A 23,782-nucleotide genomic window follows, 5' to 3' on the forward strand; every position below is an offset into this window, starting at 1 on the left:
ACTAATTAGGAGTTTTTATTTTATCAGAATAATATTCCAGAAGAAGTCACATTAGTGACACTGGAAGACTTTGGAATTTAGAAAAAAGTTACTTTAGAAGTAGATTATTAAAACTTGAGCATTCAGAATATTTGGAAGAAGATATATGTAAGGAAAAAATTGAGGTGATCATAATTGATTTTAATGGAATTGTAGGACTCACCCCAAACTGCCCATCATTAAAAATCTGGCTTTGAAGTGTGTGCGGCTGGTGGTGCTATTGTTCACCCCACTAGATTTAACTTACAGTGTTCTTTAGTTTCTTTTAAAGTTTAGTTTACATTCACTCAGAAGTACCAAGTGTGGGACCTATGTAGCCTAGAAATTCGGTAGGCTGGTATAGCGACCCAGCTTGCAATTAGCAATTTAACAGAGGTAATGTACAAAGTGGGTAATTGAGAGTCAGCCCTGCATTTTAGTAATTGGGTTATGTGCACATTTATAGTTAGTCTATTTGGAGAGTTTTATTAAATTTTAAAAATAAAATAACAGAAATAGCATTTTTGAGCCTTTTCTTAGTGTTTCTATTATTCTTACCAAGAGATTTACTTACAGCTTGTTTGTGGGTGGTTTAATTCTTCAAGCATTTGGTGAACATCTTATATACCAGATACTGTGCTATGTATGGTTGAAATTAAAAGAAAAGTTGCCCTTTGACTTGAAAATTGTTTTGTTACTGAAAACTTTGTTTTTGAAACTTAAATTTGAATTGGTTGTAGGATTTTACGAAGAAATTGAATTCGCCCATCCAAACTCGATTATAAAGTTTGTTATAATCAAGTAATCTGTCCTCATCATTTAAGGGTGATAATAGTTTACCGATGCAATTTCTTCCCCTATCCCTGAAAAAAAAAAGTTTGAAATTCACAGTTTTGATTAGCATGATATTTGGAATTTTGAAACTAAAAATTTATACCGTTTCTAGAGAAATTAATTGATTCACTAGGATGAGAAGGCTCTCTTAGAAATAAAACAAATTTCTCCATATTCCGTCATACTTATTTTCACAGGCACGATTGTTAACACCTTAAATTCCAGGAAAAAAATTCATTGCAGAGTCCGGCATCTCCAAAGAATACTCAGCCGGTCTTTTTAGTAATTCTCGAACTGTGAGCTAAGAAGAACAATGTTTTTCGTAGGCTGCGGTTTTTGAAATTATCTCCACCAGAAAGTTCTACCTAAGGTCTTAACTAAGGAAACACTCCAAGCAGATATTCTCACGCTCAGGTCCTGCTGCTTTCTCTTTGCTACCATGTGTTTTGCCACCACTTAGCCAAGTGCTCCTCTCCTGAACTTTCATGTTGACATTAAAGTGTCAGGTCCTGGTAGGTATGCTTACGTGTTATCACACGGAATGGTCAGCACTGACCTTCTTTTATTCCTATTTGATCAAATGGAGGGATATGCGAAAGACATACAGGTTACTGCTTTGCTGATTGCCACCTTCTCAATATCTCTTTCTTTTTTCTTCTAGGTTATTTGATGTGTGCACAGTGTCACGAACAGACAGAGAAACTAAGCTAACATTAGTGTTTGAACATGTTGATCAAGACTTGACCACTTACTTGGATAAAGTTCCAGAGCCTGGAGTGCCCACTGAAACCATAAAGGTACCGAGAATCACCTTTCTGCCTGGTCACAGAGTCACACTATTATGGTCTATGGCATTCCTTCCTTATGCAAATTTCCAGTTAGAGCCTTTGAACTCAATATATAGATAAATATATCCAATATAGCTAAGTGGCGTATTTACAAGTGGGATATATTCTAGTTCATTAATTTTAGGGCTCGGTGGAAAATACTTTTGTTCTAATACATTTGTTGAAAAATACCTACTTATACCTTATCTAGCTCTAACCTTGGGAACTATAGTGTAGTGAATACAGCTCAGTCTTTTTCTGATGGTTTGTGGACTCTGAGAGATACATGTTGAAACATCATTTAGAGCACATTGAATAGTATATTTGTGTCCTGGCTCCAGGACATACTCACTGCTGTGTGAATCTGAACTACTGGTGTCAGGCCTTTCTTTCTCCATTTTTTCTCATTAATGAAACATTTATAGGAAGCCAAGTGCTAGCTACCATCCCAAACTCTAGGGATTCAAAGATGACTTCAGACTTTTTAGAGGTCAGCTAGCTAAATGCGGTGGACGGACTAGAAACTCTTTCCAGTGGAAAAAGCTACTTAAGTGTTGTTGGTCTGTCTTTATTCTGCTTAATTGAACTTCCCAGTAGATTTTTTAGATCCATGCCCATCATGTGCGGGTCTTCAGGAACGCCTTGTGTTTTTGTGAATTAAGTGACTTAATTAAACAGACTCTCTACCTTATCATTCATTGTTTAGAAATGAGTCATTTTTATATGAATAAATAGGTGAATATAGTTTATCTTCTAAACAGAGTAAGGAATGTCTTTCACTGATAGCTGGTGGTATTCCCAGATACTGACATTTAAAACTCGATTTATCCTTTTTGGTTTTAAACTAATACAGAACTTATTTGCTCCCATCTGCCTTTCATAAAAGGATATGGTACACAGTAATGGTCTCATTTCTTTCTGAGCAATTTCAAGGACATTACATCTCTTTAAATGTAGGTATTCCTAACTGCCTGTTCTTAGTCCTCTTCTATGTTGGCACCCATGTTTCCTTTCAAATTTTATTCCAGTGGCTTTATTCTCTGCTTTTTGAGTTTGTCCAAAACCCCATGTTCCGCATGCAGGGCAGAGCATAGCCCCTCTTCGTGTACTGTTTTCTGGCCACCTTGGACTAATCCCCATTCTCTTAGTAGGGCTTATAATGTCCTGCCTCTGTGGCCCTCCTTCTCATTGCCATTTCTTTGCTCCTCCTCCCCACCTGCCAATAATCACTGCTTAAAATCTTCAAGTCCCACCCCAGATATCACTGAGTCGACTTGTGTAGCTGGCTGTAATCTCATTTGTCTTACAGTCCTTGATCTACATCTCTCTCCCTCTTTATCAACTTTTCTACCTTTACTTGTGATTATTTATGTCCATGTCTTTCTTACCTATTCCTTCATCTTTGTATTCTTCTGATGGTAGCCACACAGTGACTTAAACCAGTTATTTTCAGTCTTTTTTATCTTGTGGCACACGTAAACTAATTGCTAAAATTCTGCAGTACACCAGAAAGTATATTTTTTACTGATCTGACAAAAAATAGGCATAACTTTATTCATTTACACCAGATGGCCATCGTTGTGTTGGCTGTTGTCGTTTTTTTACTTGACAATCTAAGGGAAAAAGGGTCAGTGTCCCAGATATTGCATGTTTTAAAAATTCTTGCGGCACACCAATTGAAAATCGCTCATTAATACACCTAGATACTCAATAAATAAGATACATTGACAACCAACAGCTAAGCATAGGCTGACAAAATAATCATCGGCTCCTTCCGATATATTTCTGAGTTCACAATTTTTATGTTGGGGAGGTCGTATTTTTTTTTAAGCAGCAAGAGAAGGTAGCCATATATTTATACCATGCATTGCCACCTACTTGGATCTTTTGAGCTTCTCATTAAATTATCCTAGGATGGTAGAGGCTTCTGAGTTTCAGAATTGTTTGCAAAAGTATCAGTGGTTAAAATGATTGATAAGCCAGAGTGGAGCTAAACTAAGGCCTCATCTGGCAGGAACAGAAATGCAGTGAGGTGAGGGTGGGAGGATTCTCCAGGGAAGGAGAGGTAAGCAGGATAAAATGAGGAACAGACAGAAAGGTGCTCGTCAAAGTGAGGTAAAGGAGAGGAGGAGTGGCAGGGTGGCCAAGCAAGGGTTGGGAGATGGAGGAGGGGGAGGGGCAGGGTGGGGGATGGTGCTTGTCACCAGAAACTTTTAACAAGGTGACTTGTTAAAAGTATTTTTTGAGTTTTTTATCTATCTTCAGGGAAAGGAATGTCATTTCATTCTGTGCTGAACAGGAGATTTTTCCCAGAGGCTGTTAAATTTCTTCTACCATCAGGGCAGCACCCCCACTGACCCTCCAGGGACCATTTAAGCTGATTGGAATGGAAGTAGGGAGACCAGCTGTGGTCATTTAAGGTTTGGGGTAATGGTGTATTGATGTTTTCATCGTAAAATAAAGCTATGGTCAACTGAAATATTTCAGGCAATTAATTTGTATCTTAATGGCTAATTGAACATTTTTTGCTAACCTAAAGGCTAATCACAATATCCATTTTGTTTTCATCCTTAATTTTTTAAACATTTTCTAAACTTTGCTAATATATTTTTCTTCCTTATTAAATATAGGGTTTGGGGGTTGTGGGGGGTTTTTGGTAGATTGGTAATAGTTCATGATCCTTTAAGGTTATTATTACAATATGAATAATCATTTAAATGCACTAGAATACCATCAAACAAATAATTCTAAGTTGACTTGTATCTTTTGTTTCTGTAATTGACTTTTTTAACAATTGGATTGCAGGATAAACATCTGTTAAGTATTGAGTTGGCCAGAAAGTTCATTTATTTTTTTCCGTATGATGGCTCTAGTTGTGCTTAGTTGTCTTTAACTTCATTCGTAACAGTTTTGTTAGACTGTATTGTGACAGCTGTCATATCAGGGTGCATCCAATTATCATCAAAACTGGTGAGTTTTTGTGTCGTCATTTTAAGGTTGAAGATGGAAGAAAATAGGCAACATTTTGGCATACTATGCTTTATTATTTCAAGAAAGGTAAAAACGCAACTGAAATGCAAAAAAGGATTTGTGCAGTGTATAGAAAGGGTGCTGTGACTGACCAAACGTGTCAACAGTGGTTTGCGAAGTTTTGTGCTGGAGCTTTCTCCTTGGCCAATACTCTACAGTCGGGTAGACCTGTTGTGAAGTTGATAGTGATCAAATTGAGACATTAATTGAGGACAATCAACATAATACCATATGGGAGATAGCTGACATACTCAAAATATCCAAATCAGTAGTTACTGGTGAAAATGAAAATGTATCTTTTATTGTATGGAAAAAACCATACGGACTTTTTGAGCAACCCAGTAGGAGGTTCTGGCTAGTTGAGATTCTGGTTAATTGAATATTTTAAGCACATAACCAGAAAACACAAATATTTCATTATGTAGGCTCATTTGTGAAACATCTCAATAACTATGTCAAGAGAATATTGTTATTGTATGAACAACCTATTGGAAACACAAATTGGATTCTTTATGTAGAATGCTTTGTTGTAATAAGAGTATTTTTCTGAGTATACTTGTACAAACATTGATTGAATATTTACAGGGAGAGTTCTGTGCTTGGCACTCTGGGGACATAAAACTGAATTAGTCAACAATCTATGCTCAAGGACCTTAGAGCATAAGGGAAGAGCTGAACTACATGCAGAAGTCTGTGCTGCACATTTTCTATGGTTATTTATATACTTCAGGGTGTATTTTCAAGTTAAAAAACTTACTTACCGGTAAGCACAGATATAGCTGATTTTTTGCATTATGGTACCAAAATATTTTCTAAAATGTTCTTCGAAATCATAGATATTACTATGGACAATGTCTGGCATATATCAACACATGTCATGTTGCAAAATAATTATAAAAATGTAAAATATTTTAACATGAAATAGATTTAAACAAAATCTAGAAAAGACTTTCTGTCAGATCATTTAGGCGAAAGGAATTTTCCTTGACCACCTGTCTCCTACCGTGTTTTCTGTGGCACTGTTTGCCTGTTAGCCCACTTAAATGCACAGTCTTCTGGTGCATGTTCAGGACATAATTACATTGGGTGGGCAGTATTTGGCTAAAGCTAGAATGCTCCGTAGTGTCTGACTAGATATTAGAGGGTAAAATCTTTGTGTTCAATACCATTTTCATCAACCTGTTTGTTGGAAAAGAACCCATGATGGACTTATTTCCCCAGTGTACACATATAACAATTCTTCAAGTTCATTTAAATATGTTTTTTTTTAATTTTTTATTGTATTTTCCATTACCATTTAACCTCCTTGTACTCCCCTCCCCCCTGCAGTCACCACTGCTGTCCAGGTCCATACGTCCCTTTTCCCTTTTGCTCCATCCCTCCACCCCTAATCTCCCTCCCCCAATTGCTGTCATCCTGCTCTCTATCTATGAGTCTGTCTCTGTTTTGCTTATTAGTTTATTTTGTTTATTAGATTCCACATGTAATTGAAATCATACGGTATTTGTCCTTCTCTGACTGGCTTATTTCACTCAGCGTAATGTTTTCCAGGTCCATCTATACTGTCACAAAGGGTAAAACTTAATTCTTTTTTATGGCCAATTAGAATTCCATGGTGTAAATGGCCCATAGTTGTTTTATCCACTCATCTACTAATGGACACTTGGGCTGCTTCCATATCTTGGTGATTGTAAATAAGGCTACAATGAACATAGGGGCGCTTATGTTCTTTTGAATTAATGTTTTGAGTTCCTTCAGATATATTTCCAGAACTGCGATTGCTAAGTCAAAAGGTAGATCCATTTTTAATTTTTTCAGGCATCTCCATACTGCTTTCCACAGTGGCTGTACCAGTCTGCATTCCCACCAACAGTGCAGAGGGTTCCCATGTCTCCACTTCCTTGCCAGCAGTTGTTGTTTGTTGATTTATTGATGACAGCCATTCTGACAAGTGTGAGGTGGTCTCTCACTGTGGTTTTAATTTGCATTTCTCTGATGATTACTGACATTGAGCATCTTTCCATATGTCTATTGGCCATATGTATGTCCTCTTTGGAGAAGTTTCTGTTCAGGTCCTTTGCCCATTTTTTAATGGATTGTTGTTATTTTTTGTTTTGGGGGGGTTGTTTTGGTGTTGAGTAAGTTCTTTATAGATTTTGGATAGTAACCCCTTATCAGATGTACTGGTGAATATGTTCTCCCATTCCATAGGTTGTCTTTTTATCTTGTTGATGGTCTCCTTTGCTGAGCAAAGACTTTTTAGCTTGATGTCCCATTTGTTTATTTTTCTTCTGTTTCCCTTGCTTGGGTTTTTTTAAAAGCAGAAAATCACTCAAAAGTATTTTTTGTCAAGGCCAATACTTGGTTGAACTAGGGAAAAATCTTGTAATAGAGCATAGTGTTCATGTCAGACTTTGATGAAATAATTTAAGGGCATAGTCCTCAACCGAAAATGGCCATTGAGAGGCTCATGAGAATGAAATAAAATCATAGGCAGTTCTTCCCAACATTTAAAAATACTACTTATTTTAAAAAATAAGCACATATATACATCTTACTCATACTTCATCTTGAGGCTTTCATCACATTCTTTAATATATTTTCTTCATGCCCCAAGGTACATCCATTTACATTGAGGGTGACCTTTGTATAAAGAAGCTTCCTCTGTGAAGTCAACAAATACCAGATTTTGCCTCATGGGCTTATCATTGGCATATCTTGCTTTCCTCTTTCTAATTCAGAAGGGTTTTTTTTTGATCTACTTAATTGTGGAAGAATTCACTGCTTTTGCTCTCTAATTTTTATTTGGTCATTGGAGATTTGATGTCGTCTTCTTGGACTTTCGTGTTTAAATAAACTTATGAGGCAGAAATTGATGCCCTAAGTTTTTGTTTTAACAGTTCATGAGAAATTATCGATATCTTTGCTTATTTGGTGCCTTTTATTTATGGGGACCTTGTGATAAAAAAAGGGGCTTTCAGATTGTTATTTTTTCTCTTTCATGCCTTTATCTGCCACCCTGTGACAAAGGATCAGAAAGAACAAAAAGTATAAATAAATTCCTTCACCTTGTTCCTTAGCCACTTGTAACTGCTACCCAGAAAGAACTACTACATGGCAGGATATATGTGGGGAGAGACTCGTGTACAAAATCATGATGTTTTACAGGCTTTCCAAATGTAGTGCCCTCTGTACTGAGCTATCGTTTCAGTACTTAGGCTTCCCTTTATGCAGTACATTATCTATCCTAGTATATGACCTGGTTTATCGACTGCCTTATAAGCTCTTTAAGACCTTAATAGTCTTTGCACTTTCTGTGAATGTAACATGTTTGATGAAATTGGCAGTAGAATTTCACAAGTCTTATCTGAAGACCCTGAACAGTGACACAAAAAATCAGCTACCTCTTCAAAATAGGGCAGGATTCTTTTAGCTCAAGACCATGTTGCCTCTTTGGATGACTCAGTCGTGGGACAGAAATTATATTTTATTTATGCATCTTTGACATAAGGCTTGAGAAGGCTAAAAAGCTCAAGGTTTGTGTGTCTGGTGGATCATGTTCTCTGTGAATTACATTTCATTTTATCTTCTGTTGACTGTTTCTTAGAGATTTCTGTTGGTTGTTAATAGTTTCATTAAGAGATAAAATGTACTGTTAGGTTTATTTTACAAAACCCAGACTTCAGAGGCTGACATACACTCGTAATAGCACCTGTTCTCTGCCTCTGGGAAATATCTGTTTTCATGAATAATATCTGCTTGCAGTAAACAGTGGCTCTGATGTCGTCATGGGATGCCTGGGGCTGATTCATCTTTTTCGAGCTGACATAATGCAAAGTGACTGACTGGTCCCCTGCCCTGCAGATGAGGAAAGTCTCCCAGAGCCTTCTCTCCTCTCAGCCTAAAGGAATCAAGCCATGGCCCCTCTCTGCGCCTGGTGGTCTCCACTTTGCCTGAATTATGAGCAGGTGATTTGTCTCATCTTTGCAGGACACAGAGCAAATTAACATGAAAATATCTCTCCTCAGAAAACAAGGCAGGCTTGAATGCCCTGTCGCTGCTGGTCATTAGCCATCTGCCACCGACACTCATACTCTGTTTATCACATTTGAAATTCAGAGCAGATGTTGCATAATAAGGTGATCTTAAAAACAAGGCAAGAAATTCAAAGAACAAGTATTCCACAATAATGATAAGGATCCTGGAAGGAAATTCTTTTCAATCTAATATCATGACTGGAGTAATTGAAGAGACCATGTTTTTTAAAACACATGTGCACACCACTCTCCTGATATTTAATGCGAACTGCTTTTTGTAGTAACGTGAAATAATTTGAAAAGAAACTACATGTGTGAACAATACCCGAGAAGACTGTTGAATGAAATTAATTTCAGTAAGCAAAGTGCGATGTTATAACAACAGTAATTCTGGTGCAAAAGACCTCACAGGTTAGTCATGTACTCTAAGATGGACCTCAGCTCGTAGCAACGTGACTTCCAATAGTTCAGTCCTGTGGTGGGATCTCTTAAGGCTTTGAGTGGGCCAGGGTGGTTTCCCAGAGTTATTTTCTTTTTTCTTTTTTTAATTTTCTTTTAATCCCCACCTAAGGACCGAGGGCATTTTTTTCATTGTTTTTAGAGAAAGAGGAAGGGAGAGAAACACCGATGTGAGAGGGAAGCATTGATTGGTTCCCTCCCATACACACCTGAACCAGGGATCATACCCACAATCTAGGTATGGGCCCTGACGGAATCCAAGCCCTCAACCTTTCGGTTTTGAGACACCGCTCTCCAGCTGAGCCACGCTGGCCAGGGCCAGACCGTTTATTTTTTATTGATACTCACAATCCTGTGTTACCCATACCCATACCCTTTCTCTTTACTGCTTCCTCCTCCACCGCCTTCATCACCACTGCCTCCCTCTCTCTCTCTCTCCCTCTCTCTCTCTCTCACACGCACACAGAGCACTTTCCTAGGCTGTGTGTCGCAGCTTCCTCTTCAGTCTCTGGCTTTAGGTTCTCTCCAAGCTGAGTCCTAGGAGTCTTTCATTTCAGTTTCATTCCCCTTCCATATCAACTCAGCATTTTATAAGATTGATTATTGTAATGTTTTCCTCAATTGATTTATGCACATTCTAGACCCTTATTATACCTTATAAAAATTACATTATTCGTAGTATATTAACTATTGTGCTTAGAGGCATTCTGTTTTTCCAAAAACAGGCATCTGGACTTTTATCAGGAATGTAACCTAGAATTTCTCTGCGGAAAGTTAGCTTCAAATGGTCTTTTAACTCAAAGGAAATGTTTTCTCCACACAAACCAGATCCTCACACACACCCTTACCTGTGTATGTCCTCCCTCGCCCACCCCACACATACACAGAATTCGGGGGCATTTTTAAAAAGAGGAACAGCATGTATATTGCTAAGCAAAAGTTAAGCGGCCAGTCTGAGAGCAGCTAGAGGGTTAAATCATAGTATCACCAGCAATCAGCCATTGACTCCAGTAGGAGAGATGACTGGAAGTGAGTCAACACTGAGTTAACCCCAAATTTAGGGGGAGGTGTAGGAAGAGTGAGCTACAACTGTGGAAATTTACAATAACTCAAGAAGCTCCTTCAGGGAGAACATTGTTAGATCATCTAGATTTTGCGTTTTCTCCCAGAAACATATCCTTAAGCAATTTCTCAGGCCCTTGTAGTTGCTGAATTTGTATCAGAAGAAAGAGGACAGAATTATGCAAATACACTTATCTAAAAGTATGTAATAGCAAACTAACAGTTATTTAGTGGTTTCATGTTTTTTTTTTCTAAAAGGAAATATGAGTTAACAAATAAACGCTAGTGTCTTTCTAAAGGTACTGCTAGACTGACTCACTAAAATAAATAATGACTAACTAAAATAAGCAAGTGACATTCTGATCAAGCTAAGTTGGAATCTCTTGAGGAAATGCTTTCTCACCTTAGGCATTGAATCTGTTTGTAGAGCCCACTAAAAAGTTACCAGCAGTACATACCCAGCCTGTATCGCCGTGGTGACAGCAGAATGATGCTCTGAATAGAAGACGGATAGTTCTCATCTGAGTTTAGCATGTGCCCAAACTTTCCTGGTTACAGTCGCCTTTGTGACTCTTCTCCTCTAAATGCTGGAACAGTCAAGGCTTCACCCTCAGTCCTCTTCTCTTCCCTGTCTACACTTTCTGGCAGATGTCATTTAGGCCAAAACCTTCATGTGTCATTTACTGTCCCACCTGACCTCTCCGAACACTCTAAATGCATTATAGTCAATTAAGCATTTGATAATCTCTTCATCAAAATGTTGCCCAAGGATTATCCTCTAACTCAAGCCTTCCCCATCTGCCCAGTTGTTTGAGCCCCAAACCTAGGCGTCATTTCTGGTTTCTTGCCTTCCTAGCTATATCCAATCCATTAGCAAGTGCTTTTGGTTTTGTGCTTCAAAGATATCCCCAGTCTGCTTCTCAATATCTTCATTGGTGAAGCTGTAGTCCAACCCATCAAACCAGCCTCCTAACTCAACATGCTGCTTCCACTTCTGTCCCTTTATCGATCACCCTCCGTACGACAGCCCTATGAAAACATAAATGGAAGTGTTATGTCCCTCCTAAAAACTTTTCTCCAGGGTTGCCTGTGACCTGTAGAATAAAATCTTAAAGCCTACATGATCTGGTGCTCTTTCTTCCTTCACCCTCCAAACTCTGATCTGCCTCCACCCTTCTCCTGGTTCCCTGTTCTTCAGCCACACCTGCTTTCCTTGTCTTCTTCCAACATACTTCCAGCTCAGTGTGTACTTCCTGTTCATTCTGTTTGGAATGTTCCACGCCTCTCTCCCCCAAGCCCCACAAGTAGGATGTCTACTTCTTACCATTCTTCCTAGCCCAAATTCATGTCATATCTTCATGGTTCCTACTCTGACCATCTCAGCTAAAGCTCAGCAGTTAGCGATTGTTTATTACCACATTACACCACTTTGTCCTATTTTATCTTCTTCATAAGACCGAGCTGACATTATCTCATTAATTTTTATGTGTGTTTTTTATCCTTCCCAACTAGAAGGTAAGAGCTTTGAAGTCAGACCTCTAGTTTCTTACGTATCTCCAGTACTAGCGTACTGTTTGGAATATAAGGGACCTTGTAAACAAGTGCTGGTAACTATGCTAGGTCTTAACCTTTAACCCTCTAATTAACTCGAAATGTAGGCATCAGTATTCCCATTATACAGGTGAATAAACTGCTTTTTCAAGGGTAGATTTTATGTACACACACACAATAGAAAAATTGGTTGAGGGCATATCATATCTCAACACATCCACTCGGCTCTTTCCCATTAGTTTTTTATGGCAGACAGGGACTCTGTGGGATTATCCATATTGTAATTTAGGATTTGCTTTGTTGGTTTGGTTTAGATAAAGTCTAAAACCAGCAATTGATCTTTGCTAGAACAAAAAGCATTTTCTCCTTTAATACAGCACGGACTTAACAAAATTCCCGAAATTGTTCTCTTCCAATGTTGGACCGTGTTAAATGTTTTATACTAAGGAGTAGAAACCAAGTCCAGTGAACAGACTGATTGATACTATGAATCTTAGACGCCATTCTCATCTCTCAGGAGTATATATCTAAAAGATAATTTGGTTAGTTACACATTTTTGAAAACTTAAACATAAGATTCCAGCAATTCACCATTGTGTACAAAGTTCTTCCCATTCCCCAACTATCAGAAGTAGCAGTTTCAAAGAGATAAGTTACTTTTTCAAATCTAATTGAAAATACTCTCCTCTATTTATGTATTTGATTTTAACATTCTTATCCAGAAATTTCAGATACCCACATGTATCGTGAAGTTTGGAAGTTAAGAAAACGCCATTGTGCTACAGCAATTGCTAACAAATTGCCGTCATTAAAATTTTTATTCTTTTTTTTTTTTTTTTAGAAAGAGAGAGGAAGGGAAAGAGAAAGATTGAGAAAAACATCAATTTGTTTTTCCATTTGTTTATGCATTCATTGGTTAATTCTTACATGTTCCCTGACCAGGGATCAAACCCACAACCTTGATGTATCGGGACAACACTAACCAACTGAGCTACAAGTCCAGGGCCACTAAATTTTAAATTAGTTAAGGGCATGTAGAGAAGGTATCCATCAGTTATCTAAGATAGTATTGGGTTGACCAAAAAGTTCATTTGGTTTTTTCCTTAAGGTGGCTCTAGTAGCGCTTAGTTGTCTTTAACTTCATTCAGAACAGTTTTGTTAGATTTTATCATGACAGCTGTCATATCAGCGTGCATTTAAAAAAAAAGATCAAAATTGGTGAATTTTTGTGTAGTCATTTTAATATCGAGGATGGAAGAAAATAAACAACATTTTCAACATATTATGCTTTATTATTTCAAGAGAGGTAAAAATACAAGTGAAACGCAAATAAAAAAAGATTTGTGCAGTGTGTGGACAACGCGCCGTGACTGATCGGAGAGAGGTTTGTGAAGTTTTGTGCTAGAGATTTCTTGCTGGACAATGTTCCGTGATCAGGTAGACCAGTTAAAGTTGATAGTGATCAAATCAAGCCATTAATTGAGAACAATCAACATTATACCACATGGGAGATAGCTGACATTCTCAGAATATCCGAATCAATCAAATTATTGGTCAAAATGAAAAATGGGCCTTTTATTGTGCGTAAAAGATGAAACAGACTTGTTGGCCAACCCAACATCTTACTCCTCATTCCTAAAAAACAAAAAAGAATTAATCAATCCTTTTATTGCAGATAAAATCATTACTGGTGCTAGTAAATATTTGTTGAATGAACAAGTGCTTTTGCAAACAGTCGGTAATGTAGGCTTGACAACCCCATTATGGCAGTCATGAGAATCAAATATTTCCAGCGCATGAAATATTGTTGCGATTACTCTCATTCTGCTCCTTCCCTTCCTTATCATCAACTCTCAAAAGAGCAAAATTCTCCTAAAAGATCGACTCCAGTGGAAAAGCAAACAAGGCGTGTTTGACCTGCATTTGGACTCATAGATGCAAATCTCAGTCTTGTTGCCAAGAATTTGGACACTGTGAAACTTGAAGTTTTAAGGGAGTAAAAGATAATTCCTCGAGTATTAGAAATAATTAAGTTTGAATCTAATCTCTGAAATCTCTGGCTACTGCCATACAACGGTAAGTTTAACTTGGATATGTGGAAAATAGGCTAAACCCGACATTTTGCAAAAATGAGTTATCATCTAATAAAAGGTTAATGACGTTAGGTACACATGACGCTCTCTGTTTCTCCAAGTGTGGCCAGTGACTCAGCTACATAACCCCACCCGGGGTGCTCATGAGCCCTTTCCCCATCCCAAACGTAACCTCAGGAGGGAATTTCTAGTAAGTTCACATGACATGAGTGGGAAATGGACAGCATCTCCCTACATTCTAAGACGACTCAAACCTGTGGAGTACTTGCTTGCCTGTGCATAAGGTAACCTCAGCCATTCAGAAGGCTCTAACCTCAGACTGGGTGAAGTCAGCTGTGGCATTTTAACTACAGTTGCCCACACATGATACTTGTTTAAAAGCATCAAAGTTTTAATCCTTGATATGTTTTATTGGAAAATGCTAAGTCATTAATATGAATGAAGAAAAGTCACTTAGGAATAGAGAATTCCAACTAGAAATTCTTAGGCCACCCAGAAATCTCTTCATTTAAAAAAAAAAAGCGTTCATGATTTGACCTTTGAAAGATGCTTTTTGTTCCATTTCACTTATGTTTTCATAGTTCTCTGTGATCTTAAATTAGCAAGCCATTACCAGACTTGCAAGTGTTGCTGGTCAGAATTCCTGACTCTGTTTTATAGAAGAGAAACCAAAACCAGATGAACCTTAAGTAGATGACAGTCATAGATTTTTAGCACTGACAACGAAGTGGCCAGACACAGTATTCAGGCACTCCCTTTGAGGCTCGTGTGCTAGAAGCTGCCATTGCTCAGATTTCTTCCCGTTGTGGTTCTAAGCCTTTAACAAATATAAACTAGTAGCTTTGTTGATGTTTATATTTACCATTGCTCTCTGTTGTCCCTGACCATACTTGTTCATTTTTCCTTTCTTGGACAAAACCGAAGAAATATTTATCATTCTATTCTAGTATAGTCACAGCATTTTTAGATTGGAAAGCTAAAGTAGAACATAGCAGGAATTGGGGACCACAGGGCATAAGAAATTTTACTGTGAATTAACTTTAGGAACTTGAACTCATTAGTTAAGTCTACGTTCATCAATCAGATATTGATCGATCCGGAATCAGTTATCCTCAGTTGAAGATGTTCTGAGGATGTAGTTATCATGGAATGAACATTTGAATTGCTCCTGTCGACATTTTAATTTTACTAACATATCACATTTTAACGTTCAGATCTGGACTTTAGCCGAAGACCTGAAGTGTCGGTTCAGACTAAGATAGTGTGGATGCTGAAGGTGAGGGGCCTGCCTCCCCCACCCCTCTCCGTCTGTGAAAATACATTCTGCATCAGATGGGTGGGGTGTATGAAGAGGGAGAAATAGGTTGATGATGACAAGAGAATTGATTGACTGAGCCCCAGGGAAAAAGTAGAGTTTTCTGTCCTGCAATAAACCCTAAGAGTAACTTCTTAAAAGGCATGTGATTATGCTGAGTGTAAATATCAGAAACATTACATTACTAACTCTTGTTCCCTCATTATGATTATTACTCTAATCACAGCAATTTAGTATAATCCTAAAATTCTTTAATATTCAAACCAGACATTTAAGATGGGTTGATTTATGTCTCCAGCGCAAAACTATATGAATGCAAATAAATGACGTACAGGGAGAAAAATGTTGGTGAAGTTTTGTCTTTGACATCATCTGTTCTAAATGTCGGTACTATCCTAACAGCCCTTGATACACATCTCATCATCGCTGTAAGATCTTGATAAACACACTTAGGAACTGGGAAGAAAGTAAAATATAAATTACATTAGACTGAATTAAGAAAAGAGCTGCAGTTTGGTGTCCTCCCAAGTGGAGAGATTTATGAAAGCATCACACACCGAGAGAAAGGACCCCCTTTCCTTTTCTGGTTCAGCCTCGCCATCACTCTCACCACCAGAGTTTCACAGGACTTCTTCCTTTATTTATCACCAAGTTCCATAATTAACATATGGTTCATGTTATTGATTTCTCAGGTTTCAAAGTAAAATAAATTGAGCTTTCTTCCACATTTAGAATATACAGTTTTTCTAAGGAACTCTAAACAAAGACACACATTATTTGTAAGTTAGAGAGCAGCTGCCAGAAAACAGAAAATTAGGAATGGAGTCATGGGTGAAATAATGGAGATACTGTTCAGAGGTAACCCTTTGTACAGCAGGAAATTTTCCTTAGAAAAGAGACAGCTGAGTTTGCTTGTAAATTTTGCTAGAAACAGGCCTGATTTAGTAACAGTTAGTGCTGGTTAGGAGGCTGAAGGCAGCACTTTCAGCTTTGGATACCAAGCAAGTGTTCTCTTACGTGGTCTAAACACTTTATAATTTCAAAACGTATGTATGAGTAGAGGTGCTACTTATTTTTTAATGAATAGAATAATATATAAGCAAATATTAGATTTGGGAGTAGACATGAATTTTCTAAGGAAAAAAATGGATGTTATCCTACAAGAAATAATTAATAGATTATACTATAAAATTTTAAACTTAAAATATTATAACTAAAACTAAAAGGCACACATTTGCAAAAATTGTGCCAGAGGTTCGATATCCTTAACATACAAAAAGCTCTTACAAACCAATAAGAAAAAGAAAATTACCCAGTTTAGATATGAAGAAGGAACACAGACAAATTGACAAAGAAATGCAAGCATGCACTATGGTTTCTACATAGATGGGAGAAATATTCAACCTCACAAATAAACAGAGAATTGTACATTCAAAATCAAAATGTACCATGACAGGAGATGATTAAATTATGAAAATTCATTTAAAAGAATGATTTTTCTAAATAACTTATTGTTGAAGAATAACTGCCAAAAGAAGGAGATCCAAACTGTACATAAAATATGATCCCAATTCTGAAATACATTTCAAAGAAATGTACAGAAAACTAAAAGGAAATACACTAAGATACCAGTAGTGTCTGTCTCTGTTGAGGTATTATGGGTTGTTTATATTCGTGGTCTAACATGAGCATGTACTATTACCACATTAAGCCCTGGGAATTGCCAATAGCCGACTGCTTTTGCCCTACAAGAAATAGTGTTTTCATAATATGCAACCTAATATTTTGATCTGACAAGGTTGTTTTAGAATTCATTCTTATGGAGAATGTCTTGTATTACAGAGAAGTTGAAGTTCTTACATCTGCATACATACTGTCTTTGGAGCCCAACATAATACTTAGCAACATAGCATCATTCCCTTTGCTGTTAGACAGCGCAGTGGGACATATTTTGTAAAAATAATGTGTATGTATATTTAAAACATATAGTGCATTTTTGTTGATGTTGATATTGATAAAATGGCAAACATTGAAAACTAGAAAAAATGTGATAGGTTTTCTAATAAAACGGACTGATACCATTGTTATTATCTCTGTTCTTATTGGCATTTGACCATTTAGTATAAGTGGGCTGTGGAGAAATTTCAGTAGATTATAAATGGAAGCAATTGCTGGTGAGTAGTGAACTTGTAAATTAGTGTCTGCATGGAGAACAAAGTAAGATCACAAGCCTATTTTGACTACAGTGGCAGGCTCTGGTGTGGTTTCTTTAATAATCTGTAGCTTTTCCATATTTTTTACTTGAAATCAACTCTCAGTCCTCTTGTTAATGAGCTCATAACAATTATACAATACAGTTAATCAAAGGCTTCTTTGACATATGCATTGCTCTGTGTCTGCTAAAAAAGGAACTTTTCTTCTCCAACCTGTGTGGGCCTGTACAGGGAGATAGCCCACAAATAGATAAGGTATTGTGAATGCAGAATTAGTGTAATGAAGGGCTGTCAGATGTCTTACCAGTTTTTCCTGAAGTAATAAAATACGAGTATTTAATGTGAGACTCGAAATGCTAACAGCAGTCCTTACGGCATGCACTTGCCCTTACAATAACACAAATAACTCCACTGTCCGCCCAAAGGCAACCTACACTTCTTCCAAATTAAAGCAGGGAAAAGTATGGGGGTAGAGGGGGGGAGTGATACCAGACAAAGGAAATTTGAGTGTTATGTTTATTATTTCTCAAGCTTTTTTCCCTGTCTTCAAGTCTGTTGTCCCCTCCCATTGTGGCCCTTTTGACCGTATGAAGATGAAAATAGTGTGAATGATGGTAAATGAAAACGGTTGAGGATACACTGTTTACAGCAAGTTAAGTACCCGCAGCTTTTTGGTAGTCTCTGTGTTGGGTTTAGACAGTTGGCATCACCAAACACATTCAGAATAGGTTTCATTCCAGGCTGAACCATCTATACAAGTGGCAGATAGTTGTGTCCCAGCTCAGCCTGTGCACCCAAAGCTGTCAAAGGTGGAGGCAACATTGGGTGGGAGAGAATCCCTTCTCACTCAGACAGAAACCACTGAGCTTTCTTTCCTCTAGTCAGAATAACAAAGTCCTAGCCTCTGGTGATTGATGAGCATGTTGCCAGGGGAAATGGACTGGAAAATCATCGCCTTGTCGTCTGCTTGCCACAGGAAAGCCGTAACAGAGATCTCCATTCTTCTTGTTCTGATAAGAGGCCTGAGGAAGCATCAGGCAGGGCTGGGAAACCTGTACGTGTGTTATATCCAGCTGCTTGCTGGATGGCCTTTGAAAATACGGCTCAGTTCCCTAACTCTCAAATCGAACATGTATGCTGTTGGAGAGCCTTTGACAAGGCATGCAGCTTTTGACCACTTCAACGTGGCACGTGAGCTGAGATAGGCTATTTTATTAAGAACAGCTCTCCCCGCCTTAACCTAAAAATACACATCCTAAAGGGTATCTGTGGAATGAAGTTCCCTATACAGAATTCTGTTACCCTCCTGGTATTGTTAAATTGGATATTTATAATCTGGAAAAACTTGGGAGCACAGAAACAAACTAAAATCATAAAAATGAATAATATTGTAACTAATGAGAAATGACAAACGAACCAGCCCCGCAGCCCACCTCTTGCTGGGGTCCCTGGCGGTGGGCTGCAGAGCCACTGGGGAAGCTGTAGGCATCACACATCAAGCTCAGGATGGCACACACACATGACTTTGCTAATATTTGAAGAATCCGTTTTGAGAGACTCCAGTTCACGCTATCGAGTTGTCACATAGGCAGGAGTATTTGAAGCTGAATGGGATTCGTGTTTGTGAATGTTGCCACAATGGTCTTGGCAGAAAGGACCTATTACTTACATAGCGTGTTCTTAGTGCCCTTATACATGCAGAGTATTTAAAGGTCCCTTAAAATATTACTTTGTGACCAGAAAGCAGGGATCCTTAAAGACGCTGTTGGCACTGGACATTAAAAAAAGGCTCAGGTCACATTGTGTACTATCTCAATAGTGTATTTGGGAAATGTGTTTAAGAAGCTGGCGTTTCCACTTCCATGACGTCTTGTTTTGTGTCTTTCCCAGGCCCAAATTCCAGTTTGAGTCAGGAACATTATAAACCTTTCCTAAATTCAGTAGGTCTCTCACAGATTATATTTACAGAAATAACAGCCCACCCACTAAAGTTATCTCCAGAGTCTTTATCTGGTGGGAGTGGGCATGCATACCATTTTATTCTCCCTGTGATCTTGTGCTTTTTGCCAGAGTGAGTTGGAGAATTTTTTTAATTCCATTTGTTGGTGAAAAGATAGACTGCCTGTCCCTGTAACTAACTCTTTGTGGCCAAAGAATGACCATTCTGAGGCCCCCACACTAATGTTGGCTTTGAAAGCCCTCTTGGAAGTGGAAACGCATGTCCTCTTTCTCCCCAGGGTCAACCTGGTAACACTGCAGGTTCATTTCTCCTCTTCCCCTGTCCTCCACTCCCCCAAAACAAAAGGACTTTCTAACTCAGACCAAAACCTTCACATTGTTCCTTTGCTAAATTCCCCGGTTGCTGTAAGTACTTCTTGTGTTCTCAGAAACTGGCTGCATTTTCACATCAACTAAGTACACGTTAAAACTTTGGAGGGAGGAAAAGTGGATTGAATAGATCGTTGTTTTTATGAGATTGTCTTCTACTTCAGAGCCACCAAAATTTTATTCCATGCCATGCCCAGACACAAAATTGGGGAGCCTCTTGTCTCTTTGTCGTGTCATTTTTGAAATACCCTTAGAGCTTCACAGATCTTTGTAAAACGCTTACCAGTGTGACTTTCCCACTACGACTTTCCATTTTCTTTCCTTCAACTTGACTTTCGTGTCGTACACAAGATTGTGGTTAGGTGATCTTCTGCTGTGCCTTTTCTTTCTTTTTTTAATTAAGTGCCTTCATTTGTTCGTCTGAGCTGAAATCAGCAAGGCCTGGTCTATAACAGAGCCACCATTTTAAGTGACCACCAGCAGAGTTTGATTCCTGATCATATTATGAGGAGCAGGTGGATCTTGCTAAGGTTGGGGCAGATTCCCGAGTCTTACAAAACGTTGCAGGCAATTAATGGGCTTGAACTTGAGATTCTTTTGTGTGTGTGCTTGTGTGTGGGAGAAAGAGTGAAAGAGATACCCCATGCATAGAATTTTTAAACTGGGCTGCCCTATGGTAGTTAGCTAGAGGCAAGAGATACCCTGTTGGCTCCTAGGCCCTCCTGGAAGCTGCCTGCTAGCAAAGACTCCTTGCAGATAAATCTCATGTGGCTTCCTTTTGCTTGATATTGCTCTCCTAACTTACACCTTGGAAAGAAGGCCTTGGAAGAGGAATCCTTCTCTTGTCTCAAGTACTTTGCAGGTTGCAGTCCTACAGTTTGCCACTCGGGAAAATGAACCAGCATATTAACTCCCGGCAAAGGCTACCTCCTTGGTCTGACGCAGTTTGTAGAGCATTTTCTTCCTGGTTTGTGCGCCCCACATTGTTTCGGATCCTCTCATCACTGACCAGCTGGCTTGCTGGTGAATAGAGCTGTGGGCCCCTCGCCATGTTTCATGTGAGGTCTTGGCTGGGTGGCAGGCAGGCAGCCTGTAGCCAGTGTCAGCAATTCAGGAGGAATTGGCACAGCAGTGTCCCCATTAATTTCTGCTTGTCACATACTGTCATGCAAGTTACACCAGAGAGGAAATGACCGTTAAAAAAAAAAGGTACCCTTGTGGCACTGGGTCCCCTCCAGACGTTCCCCGAGGTTAAACAAGTGGATACAATTAGCTCGACACAGACAGCTGCAGGGAAGGGAAAGCCTAGAAGTGGGCCCCACAGCAATGTGTCTTTCCTGTTAGCAAGGAGTGTCAGCTATCAACATCTGCCATATTTTAACCCTTCAAAGGGACCGGTAAATTAAGGGGAGCCATTATCCCACGCTCTGCTGATCATTAGCAATCATAATGCCTCGGGAAATGACCACAGTGCTGCTGCCTTGGTGGCGGGTTTTGTGCTTTGGGGAGCTTTTTTTTTTTTTTTCTGCTTTTGCTGGGAGAGGAGAGGAGAGGCGGGGGCAACAGGGGCGAGGGGAGGCTGGCTCTTTAATCGTTGGTAATTTACTGCCACAGGGAAAGGGACTAGAGAGGCAATAAACTCCTCTTCAGTTCAAACTGAAGTCGTTAAAATTGGGGAGCTCCAGACGGCTTCCATTTCCAAAGAGATTGATTTTGCGGACTGACTTTGGTCCAGCCGGCCTCACCACGGACGGGGAGGTTTCAGAGCACAGCAAGAGCTTGGGGAAATGAGAACCAGTTTTAGAGGAGGAGGGCCATCCAGGATGAGAAAAGAAACTCAAAATAAATTAGAGGCCTCCAAAAACTGCTGTTTCATTTTTTAAAGATTGAAATGATTAAGCTATTGTCACCCAAATAGAGTCCTCACGAACCTTGGTGAGCACGTACTTTGTTTGGGTAGATTTGTCTAGTGAAAATCTGGTTGCCAGCACAGAGGGGACAGATGAATGAGACAGTCCCATGCGAAAGTATGGTTTTTGAAACGTATTTGTCTAAACTTGTCATGAAAACTGTTCAGAGAAAAAGAGAGGGGTATACTACAATGTTTTGACCCCATCGGCTCTTGGGTTCATATTCGTGAACTTGGGGCTTTCTCTTCTGAAAAGATGCCATTTTGCTTGGGTCATGAGTATTTCTTTTGCAGACAGTTCTGAAAATGATCAACAATGAAGACTATATGATTGCACCAAGAACAAAACATCGGAAGGAATAATCGTACTTGGATTTCACTGAGTTCTTACTTAATGTTACAGAGGAAAATTCTGGAACTATTTAAATTAACTTTAAGTGAGGGTTAGGACCAACCATTAGGATAATCGAGTAAAAGTACCCCTGTGTCATATGTTCTAGTTTCAATCTCTTCCTCTATGGAAGAAGGGGCGGCACGGTCACCAAAGGGATGATGTCAGTGATAAATGTCAGACCTGCTACAACCCTCTAATATCTAATAAAGACCATCATTTTATAGATAGGAATCAGAGGCTCAGGAAGGTTAGATCTTAGATCTCACAGTGAAGCAGAGGCAGAACTCGAGTCTTCTTCCCGGATGAACTGTTTATATCACTCCATGGGTGGGCTGCCTTAGTACAGTGACAACAAAGGGGTCCGCCTGCCCTGTTGACAGAAGGGAGTAGGAAGGAACCACAAACCTGGGGTCAAGGTGACTTTCTTAAGTAAGGGACATAAGTCAGCTTCAGCCATGATGATGTCAGGCTATAAATTGGATACTCCAGTTTTAGTTGGCTCTATTAGAGCAAGAGATGCCAATTTTAAAAGATTGTCTTCTTGTCCAATTTTAAGTATATCTAGTAATACATAAAAGTATTTTAAATCTAAGGAACAAAATACACTAATGAACAAAGTAGAAACAGAGGCATGGACACATGGAACAGACTGAAAGTTGCCAGGGGTGGGGGGCGGAGGGAGGACTGGATGAAAGAAGGTGAAGGTCTCAGCCAAAGAGCATGTACGCGTGACCCATAGACACAGACAACAGTGTGGTGATGGCCAGAGGAAACGGGGGTGAGGGTTGGGCAGAGGTAGGCAAAGGAGAGGGGGGAATGGGGACATCTGTAATAGTGTCAACAATAAAAATAAAGTTAAAAAATAAAAAATTATATATAGTTTGGAGAAACTTACCTCTTTAGGTGTTTATAATCTTTTAAATATCAGATCACAAAGAAGAATCAGTAAAGGATACATAAATGTGAGTCCACATCAGTATGTGCCCAATCCCTAACTGTGGGATCTCGTCTTACCTAACGAGGAGGAGACCGTATGTGAGCTTTTCTGTTACTCATGTGACTGAACTCTGATTTGAGGGGATAATTGGTAATTGACTTCTGTTTGAGCTTAGGCAAATATTGAAGCATATAATTTAATAAGTTAAATGTCAGTTTGATTTCAGAAGTGGATTTACTCCTCATAAAGTAGAATCTTATTTCATTAAAAATGAAAACATAGAAACAAAATTATATTTATTCATGTTTAAATGCCACTGTTTTCTCAGAATTGTTTCTCAGGCCTGATTTCAGGATCTGCCCTGCAGCATCAGGCCTCAGCTGAGGCACATACCTGCCAACTGTGCAGGCTCCAGAGGAACACCAGATGATGGGAAACAGGGTAGCAGAGAAAAAATAGCAATTTAGTGAACAATGATGAGCCAATTAGACAAAAAACATTGGCTGGAACTTCACGGGACGGCACCGAACCATTACTCACTCGTGTGGTATTCAGAATCACAACATCAATCGTGATGAACTGCTTTGGTAGTCATGTGTCCATAATATGTAATTCCATAAAAATTCTCTTGGTTTTGGCATTAATTAATAGTGACTATATTTTATAAAATGGCATATTTCATTGGAAACACTTGCGTTTGAACATGTCAGCTAAGAACTTGAAAATCTAGCATTCATTAGAATTATAATTGCTAAGTTCTCGTGGGAAAAAGTAG

The 23,782-nt window shown here is 38.8% G+C and overlaps 1 protein-coding gene across 3 annotated transcripts in view; it reads left to right on the plus strand.

Moving 5' to 3' along the window:
* The window catches only part of CDK6 (cyclin dependent kinase 6), a 227,627-nt gene that overhangs the window by 60,700 nt on the left and 143,145 nt on the right, over window positions 1-23,782 (plus strand). For all 3 annotated transcript variants that reach the window (XM_024577298.4, XM_045185268.3, XM_053926947.2), the window contains exon 3: window positions 1,514-1,649. In XM_024577298.4, the coding sequence (XP_024433066.1) occupies window positions 1,514-1,649 (136 nt within the window). The remainder of the gene's footprint in view (window positions 1-1,513; window positions 1,650-23,782) is intronic.

The sequence above is a fragment of the Desmodus rotundus genome, chromosome 6, assembly GCF_022682495.2.
Source record: "Desmodus rotundus isolate HL8 chromosome 6, HLdesRot8A.1, whole genome shotgun sequence".
NCBI classification, from domain to species: Eukaryota; Metazoa; Chordata; class Mammalia; order Chiroptera; family Phyllostomidae; genus Desmodus; species Desmodus rotundus.